The sequence below is a fragment of the Sinohyriopsis cumingii genome, chromosome 18, assembly GCF_028554795.1.
Source record: "Sinohyriopsis cumingii isolate HCF-2022 chromosome 18, ASM2855479v2, whole genome shotgun sequence".
NCBI lineage: Eukaryota > Metazoa > Mollusca > Bivalvia > Unionida > Unionidae > Sinohyriopsis > Sinohyriopsis cumingii.
In genome coordinates this window covers 73,328,851-73,341,712 of record NC_142978.1, presented here as the reverse complement: position 1 = coordinate 73,341,712, position 12,862 = coordinate 73,328,851, and the positions used below count along the sequence as shown (strand labels likewise).

Below are 12,862 nucleotides of genomic sequence, written 5' to 3'. Positions count from 1 at the left end.
TACCAAAGACTTATAAAAATAGTACTAACAGCTGCCTTGCTAGGCACTCAGCATGAAGAGGTTAGTGTTAGGTCTGGTCGGCCTGGTGTCAGGATAATGTGACTGGATGGGACATCATGCTGCATCTCTTTGGCATGATGTCCCAGTGCTAGACATCACTATAAACTGCCACACTACAGACATAGTAGCGATATGACTGAAAAATTGTTAAAGCTGTGTTACAAATCCAAATTACATGCAACTTGGTTGAATGGAGCTATCTCAGTTTTCATTGAATGAAGTGACTGAGCTTACATAGCTCCCCATATATGGTACCCAGTCAATAACAGGTTAACTGCTGATGGCCATTTACAGCTGGATGGACTTAATCATATCCCAGTGTCCATGGAGTAAAGTGGTATGAAAGTACATGACTCCCCTTGTATGGAACCCTAGTCTATCTCAGGTCCCCATCCCCCATTGATTCTGGTTCATGTTTACAGCTTGGTCAGCTGGAACTTATCTCAGTTTCGATACTTATCTCAGTTTCGATACTGTGAAGTGACTGAGATAACATCATTCTCCACTACGTGTAACCCTGATCCATCACAACCCTCAGTGGATGTTGATACTCATTTGCGGCTGGGTTGACTGGAGTTTGTTTCAGTGTTTTCATGGAGTGAAGTGGCTGAGAGTACATGACTACCCTAGATGGAATCCCAGTCCATCACAAGTTAAGCTCCAGCAGATGCTGGTGTCCATTTACAGGTTGATTGACTTGAGCTGGTGAGCTTAGATACCTTTTCTCTGGGGCACTAGCTATAATCTTAATTACCAGGACTAAAAAAAAAACTTGTGTTAATTTCCAAGCATCTGTTTATGAGGTCAGACAAAATATTGTGTGAGATTTGTGTAATTTCTAGAAGATAATGCATGTGAACTGAAGTTTTGATCACTTTTACTCAGTATCATTAAATCACAGCGCAGAATAACAACTGAAGAGATCCTTAAAAAAAATTTATTTGGTAACATGCATAGATAGAGCAGGAACTAGTGCAAAAACTTGGGCATTAGTTTTGCCTCAGATTTTTGCAGAAAATGTCAACCGATTATCATAAATTTTTTTTATAAAAGTGAGCTGGAAAAATATTAGCAAAGAATGAAAGACTGAGATGGCACAACATTTCGTGAAAATTTTCTAAAGTCTGAGAAATATTTCACAGGTATGTTAACCTGCTATCTCAAATGTTGCAGTCACAGTTCCTATCAGCCAGCCACACTTTCCCATGTACAGTAATTAAGATTTTAAGGAAACAGTCTTTACATACCACTTTAGCATATCTCCTTAAGTGATTGATATATAGACTTAAGATTTTTAGGTATGATTTAATATGTTAGTACATGCACTCTCTTACAGGATCCTGGCATTGGTTTTACAATTCCTGATCAAAAGAGGCACTGGAATCTTGGTGAAGATTGGCAGTGTTGGCCTTGGAAGCTTCTATAATGTCCACATTGGAATCAGGAAAGGGCTGCATGTGGTAAGACATAGCCACATTTCACATCATTTGGGCTATTCCATGTGTAAATGCTTCAATAATGAAAAAATAAACTATAAGTCTGAGTTTTTTTTTGAAAGACTGATAAAGAATTCATGCCAGGGGACAACTAGCTTAAGGGTATAAATGGCACTATTCATTGTCAAGTTTTGTTCTGACTAACATGGGGAATGCAATTTTCTTTTTGCCTTTATAGCCTAAAGAATGAATCCAACTGCATTCAGATTTGAGAATTGACAAGCTTTTCACAAAATTCAGGAGGTTTGATGGTTTGTTTTGTTGTTAAATTATGCCATTAACAAGGACTTGTCACTCACAAAATGGTGTAGATTACAGCTGACAGTCAGTAATTATCTAACAGTGTAGATTACAGCTGACAGTCAGTAATTATCTAACAGTGTCATTGCAACTGCAATGAAAATCTACACCATTATAATCTCTTCCATGAGGTGTCAGTGTATACTTGTATTTTGAGTGAATGTTTCTTCACATTTTAAACAATAATGAGATAAATTACATGAACATTTTTAATGGCATTTCAAATTGAGAGATAATGCATGCAGCAGCAAATATACATTAAAACCAGCTTAATGGACATCTAGTGTATATAAAGGACACAAGACCATAAAGGACTACATCTAACAAAACCTTTTCTTAAGGTCAGCTACATTTTTCACCCTTATTAGGAGGGTACTTGTCCATAAAAGACAAAATTAAAGGCAGTCCACTTTTATGGCTACCATGAACAGCATCATAGTGACGAAGTACTGTAATAATTGCTGTTGGTCTAATTATTAAGAGCATTTTCTCAGTTCTCTTAATGGAATAAGGCAAGATAAAGAATAAAAAAACAATTATATTTTGATTAGTATTATTCACAATGGTATGAAACCTGCAGTAATGATAAAAATCTCTCAAAGAGACAGAGGCTTTTTGGAACTGAAAAGAATTTCCAGGAATTCATGATAGGACAGTGTCTTTTTGTAACTGCTGAGTGTTGAAACCATCTCTGACATTCTTCAGCAAAAGCAAGATTTTAAAATCAGCTGCTTTGGTGTCCATTTTGGACATCAGATCAGTACCACTTTCATTTAGGACAAGGAAGATGGGTAAAGAAATATAGGTAACTGAAATTTCTTTTGAAGAAAAGTTTTTTTATGCATTTAATTCATGTCTCTCTTTCTTTTGCAGGAAGTTGACAAATTATGGCTGTCCAGCTGTTTTGTGAATGAAAGTATACGGTGAGTTAACATATTATGAAGTATAGTCTTATCCACAACTGTACCTGGGAGTAGCATAAATGTTAGGGTTCATGAACATTGTTTTACTAGCACCCACTAACCCTAACACATGCTGGCCATAGGTATTAAACCCAGGACTTTAAAGGTGTAAAGTGAGCACCTTACACATCATGTTATTCAGGCCATTCATGAGTGGTCCTTAACACTCTTATTTAACTCTATTAAATTTTCAGTTGAATTAATTTTGTTTGCTGATGTGTTGTTAGACCTTTACATAAATACAGTACATACATTACATTACATACCTGCCTATCTACATACAAACTATTCATGTTAGAATAATCCATCTTGATGATTACAAGCATTTCTGTTTATACCAAACCTGTACAGGAGAAGGTCATTTTGACCTACAGTTCATAATTTACAGGCTTGGTTAAGTTTTCCTATTTTTGCTCATTACCACATTGGTTTTTGGACCCTGTATACATATTGTTGTACCTGGAATCATGTATCTTGATGGGTACTACACTGTCATCATGAAAGTAGGTCATTGTGACCCATATTTCATGCTTTGCTGACTACAATCATTAATGCAGATGACTGTATGTATCTGTTATTAACAAAAGCTGGTCACTGTGACCTGAATTTCAAACTTTTCTGGTTTAAGTTTTTGTATTCAGTTCATTTTCTGTACATTTTATCCAAAATGATTGGAATGATGAAACTAGTTAAGGGATTGCATCTTGGTGAACACTAACTCCATCACTGCAGAAATAGGTCATTATGGCTTATAATTTTTGCTTCACTAACTTTGATGAGTTATTGAATCATTTACTGGCATTGGTTAAGCTTTTTCTTTTAGCTCATGGGCACATGAGTTTTAGGCATGCCTTAAGTATGCTAGCCTGGAGAGAATCATGGAATTTGGCATGGGAATGCTGTTTATATATATATATATATATATATATATATATATATATATATATATATATATATATATATATATATATATATATATAATATATATATATATATATAAATAATTGGAAATAATATGGCAATGAGTTAAATGCAACTACGTAACCTATTTTAGCTAAACATAAATTGTAGATCACAGTGACTTTCTTCATTTATAAGGGTTGTAACAGAGACACATCCAGTTGATGGCTATTACATAAATCAATGTTAAACACATTTCAATAAACTCTCTGAAACATGAAATAGAGGTGACATAGACCTCTATTTGCAATAAAGATATTGTGCTTCTTAAGTTGCATTCTCTCGGAACAATTGTCACAAAAGGCGTGACATAGTGGTCATAATGTCGATTCATCCATCTGTCCATCTGTTTAGGGTCAACTTTTCATGATTGTTCTATTAAAGGGCAAAATCTTTTTTTTCAACACGATTCATTTCAACCCAGAATGAAAGCAATGGTTTTGTCTCTTTGCAGAAGTTTTAAGACTCTTTATAGATCGTGATCTGATGTTGCATAATGCACTGGCAGATTATGGTCTTTGTTGCTAGTTAATGCTGACAAATTGCATAGACCAAGATCCGCTGGCACATTATGCAATTGCAGATCTGGATCTGTGCTGGTAGCTGTCAGATCCAATTTAAAAGCAAGTATGTATGGTATGTAAAACTGGCATTGCAAACCAAAATAAATTTCATCATCACAGCGGCATTTCTGATTTTAAAACATTTTTAAGGCAAAAATGTCAAATGTGCAAATTCTGTACTGCATATTATTTTCATCAGTTTTTTGTAAATTATCAACAAAAATGCATTGATTTAGGATTACTGACATAGATAATGCCAGGTTTGTAGTATATGGTATATTGTAGGTTCCAATATTTAATACTTAATCTCTTTGAAAAAGTTAACATGGAGGGAGCTCATTAGTAGCATAATATATACTGTTATTGGTCAATTAATGTATATACTATATGTACTCATTTATAAGTCAAGTCATGCTGCAAACAACCAAGATCCAGAGCTGCTGTAGTACAATGTGCCTGCAGATCAAGATCTATGTTTTTGTTCTACTCATTACTCCTGACAAACTGTACAGACCCAGATCTTCCAGTGCATTATGCAGTGGCAGATCTGGGTATGTGCTGTTTACAGTTGAGTTTGTCTCATAAGCAAGTATAGTTGGATTTTCATATAATATCTTTAAAAACATTACCTTGCTTGTTATTTTCCATTCCAGTTACACATTTAATTATTTTGACATTATTTTGTAGTCTTTGGTGCCCTCCATTATGCCCACATAAAATACCAAAGAAAATAAAGATAAAAGATCGTTACAGTTGACTTTAAGCTGAATTGAGTAGATACCTTGTTCACTGAATAGAGTGTGCTCATTGCCAAAGAAGCATAAGACAATCAGTTTCATTAGCTGACAGAAATTTCTTACTGATTTTCATTAGCTTGGATACCAGTCAAGAGCACATAGTCCATTATTGTTGATGAAAACACTGCTCCACATATTTCCAGAGTAGTGTGTCAGGGTGGGATAAAATGTAGACTAAGATTTCCAAAATCAATTCTTTATGGAGGAGACAGGAGAGGCTGATAATAACCATGAATCCATTAATTTCTGGAATAAATATTCATGTTTCCAGCATTATATACTTTGAATCAGTCATTGTTGATTCACACTATAACAAAGTTTGCTACAGTTTCCTTGTCATCTAAAATTACTGTGACATGACCAGTGGACATGGTCATTTCAGTGGACAAAGAAATGGCAGTAAACCATGCTATAGTCTAGAATGACCAATTCAAAGTTTTAAATGCTGGAAAAGTGAATATTTATTTAAAAAATTAATAATTCCACAGCTTGAGTGCTTGTGTTAATGATGTGTTTGAATTTCTTGAATAAACAGAAAACTGGTTTCTGCAACCCCTTCACACCACTTTTTAAAATTTATTAAATGAGAAAAATCTTTATATTTAGTGGAGAGGCAATTAAACTGGTCTGCTAGTGTTAGACAAAATAGCCACATGGGAATTTATTATCATAAATGTTTTGTATAGTGCTTGTTAGGAGTGTTTAAAACATTTCGCCATGTCAATGTATTTGAAGTTTAAAAGGCAGGTAGCACCAACCTTTGGATAAAATGCAGCCACTCTGAAAAGAAAACTGCATCTACATCATGTATAGGTATGATTTGTCCAGTTATGATACCTATAATACTACGATAGCTTCATCAACAGAAGTCATACCTGGCGCCTTCTAGGCTGTGCTGGGGTCATTGGTGGGGTTAAGACTCAAAAAGTGGTTTATGATTCCTAGGATGAAGTCAGTGCACTCATTCCTAATAAACAGTGCTCTAAAACTGAGAATAAGTTATTTGCTTATATAAGTCATCAGAAAATGACTTTAATTTCAAATATGAATTGAAGAAAATAAAACACATTTTTTTTAAATGCATTTAATACACTTTCAGAGCAAAAATAGCTCCATCAACCACAAGTTCTAAAATTTAATGTTTGATACTCACTTCACAGATGTCTCCACCTTCTTTTTATCACAGCTACAGTTTGGCATTTTCTTCAGATTGAATCACACTCCTATACTCCTCCAAATTCAAACACAAAGACCTCTCCAACCTGCTGTCAAATTTCCAGCTTACATGTCCAAAGGCTTTGGCCCCATGAAAGGGACTCTATTGTGGGCAATGATAGAAGGGGCCACGATGAGCGATACTGATCCATCTTGTCAGAACTGCAGGTAGTTTGGGTGGCGCTTGTAATTTGCAGATTCTGCATGCCATTGCTAATGTGACTTGGAAGTGGGTCTTATATAAAAGGTGAACTAATAAAGCCCTGGAGAGCAGTTCAAATGGTGTCTTATTCAGCCAGGTTATCATCCCTATGGTGTGGAAATGACATAAAATATGGGTATAACTTGAAGTCAGGTAGCATTCTTATGGTGTAGAAATGACACAAAATGTAGGTAGAACTTGAAGTCAGGTAGCATTCTTTTGGTGTAGAAATGACATAAAATATGGGTATAACTTGAAGTCAGGTAGCATCCCTATGGTATAGAAATGACACAAGGCATATGTATAAATTGAAGTCAGGTAGCATTCTTCTGGTGTAGAAATGACATAAAATATAGGTCTAACTTGAAGTCAAATAATATCCCTATGGTGTAGAAATGACACAAGGTATAGGTATAAATTGAAGTCAGTTATCATCCCTATGGTGTAGAAATGACATAAAATATAGGTATAACTTGAAGTCAGGTAGCATCCCTATGGTATAGAAATGACACAAGGCATATGTATAAATTGAAGTCAGGTAGCATTCTTTTGGTGTAGAAATGACATAAAATATAGGTATAACTTGAAGTCAAATAATATCCCTATGGTGTAGAAATGACACAAGGTATAGGTATAAATTGAAGTCAGTTATCATCCCTATGGTGTAGAAATGACATAAAATATAGGTATAACTTGAAGTTAGGTAGCATCCCTATGGTATAGAAATGACACAAGGCATATGTATAAATTGAAGTCAGGTAGCATTCTTCTGGTGTAGAAATGACATAAAATATAGGTATAACTTGAAGTTAGGTAGCATCCCTATGGTATAGAAATGACACAAGGCATATGTATAAATTGAAGTCAGGTAGCATTCTTCTGGTGTAGAAATGACATAAAATATAGGTCTAACTTGAAGTCAAATAATATCCCTATGGTGTAGAAATGACACAAGGTATAGGTATAAATTGAAGTCAGTTATCATCCCTATGGTGTAGAAATGACATAAAATATAGGTATAACTTGAAGTCAAATAATATCCCTATGGTGTAGAAATGACACAAGGTATAGGTATAAATTGAAGTCAGGTAGCATTCTTCTGGTGTAGAAATGACATAAAATATAGGTCTAACTTGAAGTCAAATAATATCCCTATGGTATAGAAATGACACAAGGTATAGGTATAAATTGAAGTCAGTTATCATCCCTATGGTGTAGAAATGACATAAAATATAGGTATAACTTGAAGTTAGGTAGCATCCCTATGGTATAGAAATGACACAAGGTATAGGTATAAATTGAAGTCAGTTATCATCCCTATGGTGTAGAAATGACATAAAATATAGGTCTAACTTGAAGTCAAATAATATCCCTATGGTATAGAAATGACACAAGGTATATGTATAAATTGAAGTCAGTTATCATCCCTATGGTGTAGAAATGACATAAAATATAGGTATAACTTGAAGTTAGGTAGCATCCCTATGGTATAGAAATGACACAAGGCATATGTATAAATTGAAGTCAGGTAGCATTCTTCTGGTGTAGAAATGACATAAAATATAGGTCTAACTTGAAGTCAAATAATATCCCTATGGTATAGAAATGACACAAGGTATAGGTATAAATTGAAGTCAGTTATCATCCCTATGGTGTAGAAATGACATAAAATATAGGTATAACTTGAAGTTAGGTAGCATCCCTATGGTATAGAAATGACACAAGGCATATGTATAAATTGAAGCCAGATAGCATCCCATGACACAAAGTATAAATTGAAATCAGGTAGCATCCCTATGGTGTAGAAATGACACAAATTATAGGTATAAATTGAAATCAGGTAACATCCTTAAGCAAGCTAAATAATTGCTTTTAGAGTTTTGTGTTTGAAACAGCTCATTATTACATGAAAATGTCTGTATAGTGATGTCGACATGATATCACACTTTAGAATGTCAAAAATTGCACCACTTAACTGTATGTAAGTATGCTTAGCAAGAAAAGAAGAAGTAGAAAGATGAATTAACTATGGTATTATTTTTTTTATAGAATTATGTGTAAGGGTTTTCCCCAAAAATCTAATTTAAACATTAAAAACAAGTCATATTTTGCATTTCCTATAGATGTCTGTGTATTTAATAACTAATTTTTTGCATTTTGTAATGGCCTTAAGAAAGAAAATGAACCCACTGAACATATATATTTTAATTTTTATTTCAAGCAAATGAATGAAAATGTATAAATTTGGAAAATTTGAAGAATTATGTTGATATATCCAGTATTGGGTCATACCTTAAAGTTATTGCAAGTCACAAAGGATTAGGTGCATCAGGTGGTAAAGGTGAGATACAGCACCCTTTGGAACCCTTGTGCAATGAATATTGATTCTCTTTCCCCTGGGAACCACATGGGCACAGTTGGCAGAGCATTTGACTTGTAATAGTAGGGTCATGGTTTCAATACCTGTCAAAAACAGCCTGGGTTGACTCCCTTGGTGTGTCGTTGAAAAGGCACATTGCTCCAATTTCTCAGGATGATATAACCAATTAAAGTGCAGTAAGAAACAATCAAGAACTATTTTTACCTTGTAGCAAACCTCTGGTCCTTTGTATGGGAGATGTCAGAATCCAAGCAGACGCCAATAGTCAGCAAAAGGAAAAAAAAAGAGCAGAACCCACTCACACTCTGCCTCCAAATCTGCCTCCCAAACAGTTTGTCTTGCCAAAGTTTGCTGCCTATTTACAGGTACCACCTTCTTGTATATTTTTTCATTGGGTTTTGTCAGATACTGTGTATGGTTTTGAATTCACCAGCAACAGGGCATAAAAAAACTGAATTCTTTGATTTAGCAATATGATCTGATAAGTATATCTGAACAAATTATGATCTTTCAACAATGACCACTCAAGATTACCCTGGCTTTTACTTGTTCTAAGTTAATTTTGTTTGTTCTTTGTTAATGTCATCAACAGTGCGTAAGTAATACGGTAGATGGAATGTACAAAATGGCTTTAAGCCCATTTTATTTTAATTAACCTGCCATGGCTGAGTTCCTATGACTGTGTCAGAATGTTTTCTTCTGCTGAACACAGATTAGCTGTCAACAATTTCGCTCTTCTTAAATTCGTGCCCTATGCTTTTATCTAAATATGTATTCATCAAAAATTATGTTGTAAGCAACCATCTGGATATAAATTTGTGGGAGTTGTTTCTGTACAGCACTTAAAATTGATAATCAGATCCTTTCTTTTATCTACCAGTATATCATTTAATTTTACAATTTGAAACATATAAATAGCTAATTAGCATAAAGGAGATTAGATGTATTAAACTATTTCTAATGTGAATTTTTTACTATTATCAGTAACATTAATTTGTAATGTAAAAACCATTATTACAAGTCAGTATTTTATTATGATTTCAGCACTTTGGGTTGAAGATTAACAGCTTGACTGTAATGCTGTTGAAAACCATGGTACCAGACTGTTTAATACACATCACAGGTCAGGAACTAGGATTGGACATATCCTGCCCAGAAGACAGGTCTTTAGACAGGAGCTGAGCCTGCATTTTTGATTATTAATAAAATTTCTGCTTGTGGCAGCTGCCAGCAGCATGCTGTATAAAGTAGTCATTTTCTCTATTTATTGGTTCATCTTTTTTAAATTTGTCAAGTCAGGACTGCATTGTAAGCACTATTCATATAACTTTCAGATCTTAGAATTTGTTGCAATAAAAAAATTTTTTATGGGATAGTATATTTCAACAAGTTTATGCACCATGGTCTAAAGTCCTGTGATATCATTTGGTAACTGATGTATATTTTCAGTCTAGAACCTCAACTGGTATAGCTCTTTACTTAAACACATAGTACAAGATTATGAGATATGCATTTTAGAAATTTTAAGGTGTAACTTCTGTTGTCAGGATCAAGCACAGATATCAGGCATTTCAGCAGTTGGCATTGTACTGTGTACCTTATTGATTTTCTTTCTTCAGCTTTCAGATGACAGTTAATGTAGAAGGAATAACCTGCAAAGCTCTAAGAAGTGTACCCAAGGTAATGTTTTATAAGCTTAAGAACTAGTGATTCAGATTTAAAAAATAAAATTAGAGTTCCTTAATTTTAACACATTAACTTTGATAACTGAATAATTATTAATGTTAATCTTGAAACTCTGAGTAAAAAATCTTAAGTTTATAAATAAAATAATATGTTATTTCAGATTGTGTATATAATGCAACTTTTCCAACCCAAAACCTTAGAATGTAAAATGGAGGAATCCCTTCAAGACTGATTTTTTTTAGCCCCAAATATTTCCTTCTTTAATATCATCACTTTTTCCCCAGTAAACTGAAACCCCTCAACTTGGAATATTGAATCCAATTTCAATACCAAATTTCAATTTTTTGTTTTAAAAAGTCCCGTAAAACCAAAAATTTAATTCAAATTTAGAAATATATTTTAGCTGCTAAATTCCTGATTAATGCTGGAACAGATTAATTATGGTTAGTAAGTACTGTAATGGGCTGATCTGTTAGACAAAGACCCAGAAAATATCCCATTGTCATGTTTAAACCATACTTGACACGTGCTGACACATAATGCTGACAATAGGCTAATCTGAAGTCTTTGCATGATTCAAAAGAGCCAGCTTTTAAGGTGAATTATTAATAATTAAATGCTCTTAATTAAGCTTCTTAAGAAAGACTATGTTTAACTGCTTATTGCCTAATTGTGATTGATCCTATTCATTTGTATACATGATCAATAGAACAATGTTTGCTTGTTTTTATTAAATGAATATCAGGGCTTTTTGTCTGTGGCCTCACTTTTGAAGCTTTGCTGATAGAGACTGGTACGTGTTTAGGCTCTAATAAACAGTAAAAGAAAAAAGTGAAGACAAGAAGCTTTGTAAAATTTCACAAATAATTTATTTCCTAGAAAAACAAGGTAAAATTACAAAAATAAACTTATGGTTTTAAGAATCAAATCCGAAAATAATCCAAGAATAATCCAACAATTATAAATTATTAGTCTAGTAATAAAATGTTCTATTGAATTTGAGTTCGAGTCCCAGTGAAAATCCAAAATGGAAGGCAATGACATATGCTATAGCCAGCATAGTACTGATGTGTCTACAGTTCTTTGTTGTACCATGGAAAATAATATTCCCGTGTTTGAATTCTGAATAAAATTTCAATAAATGTCTTTGTCCAAAAATTATGTATGAGCACAAAAATATTCTCCAGGGAAAAGAATTATCTCTTAAAATCCAAATAATTTGAAGAAATATTAAAATGTAACTCCAACTGGTCACTGCAGAAAAAAAAATCACCTTGATATCTAAGTGTTTTAAGCCCAACTCAGATTATTTCTCGAAACACTGTTATTAAACCTAGCTACTGTGCAAACAGAAGCCCGTATGAGGGTCATATGATCACTTTCCAGAACAAGGTAGAAGCTTTACATCACTTACTCCCAGGACAGCCTTGATTTCACTCTTTAAATCACACATTAAGAATGAATAAAAAAAAAGTTGTTGTTTACTCCAACTGTTACTAATTTTGAATCACGGTTAGGAACTAGGTTAGCATAAGGGTACAAAGTTCTATTATTAGGTATTTACGAAAAAACAGTCAGGTCAAAATAATTTCTGGAAAATGTCAAATTCCAGTGAACAAAATTACATTACTATAACATGTAATGGAATAAAAAATTTAAAACTAAATTATTTTTTTTTAAAAATCAGATATAAATTAAATCAAATATACATATCAAGACTGACAGAGCAGTATTCTAAAAGTCAGATTGACTCATTGAGATACCCTGAAATATTTGATCATATACAGCGATTTAAAAACCCATGATTGCCAAGGATGAGCATTATTTGGCTATAGCACAAGAAATAGAGTCATTAATGCTAGCCATGTTAGTTTAAAAAAGATATAAGACAAAACAGACAACATTCCATGCCTTTATCAAGTCAAGATTTGGAACTGTGAACACTTTGAATTATATGGAGTGTATAAACATTGTGAAGTATCATTCATAATTATTTGGACTTACTTTAACGTTATAAAGGTATCTCATTGCTCAAATGTTTCTTTTGATGAGGACTGTATTTATATGTGGAACAACTGTATTTATTTAGGTGGCTGGATGTGATTTTTGGAATGAACGTGTATTGTTCAGTAATTTTTCATTAAATATATGTATTTAAAAACAAAAATGTGTGCACTTTTACACACAGACATTGATGCTCTCATTATTACATTCTCTCTCTCCCTCTTTCTCTCTCTCTCT

At 33.5% G+C, this 12,862-nt stretch overlaps 1 protein-coding gene across 7 annotated transcripts in view; it reads left to right on the top strand.

The window, feature by feature from the left end:
- Positions 1-12,862, top strand: part of LOC149776973 (protein hobbit-like) — a 210,728-nt gene that overhangs the window by 3,484 nt on the left and 194,382 nt on the right. For all 7 annotated transcript variants that reach the window (XM_089941697.1, XM_089941696.1, XM_089941695.1 and 4 more), the window contains exons 2-6: positions 1,397-1,520; positions 2,730-2,779; positions 9,147-9,300; positions 9,980-10,098; positions 10,555-10,615. In XM_089941697.1, the coding sequence (XP_089797823.1) occupies positions 1,397-1,520; positions 2,730-2,779; positions 9,147-9,300; positions 9,980-10,098; positions 10,555-10,615 (508 nt within the window). The remainder of the gene's footprint in view (positions 1-1,396; positions 1,521-2,729; positions 2,780-9,146; positions 9,301-9,979; positions 10,099-10,554; positions 10,616-12,862) is intronic.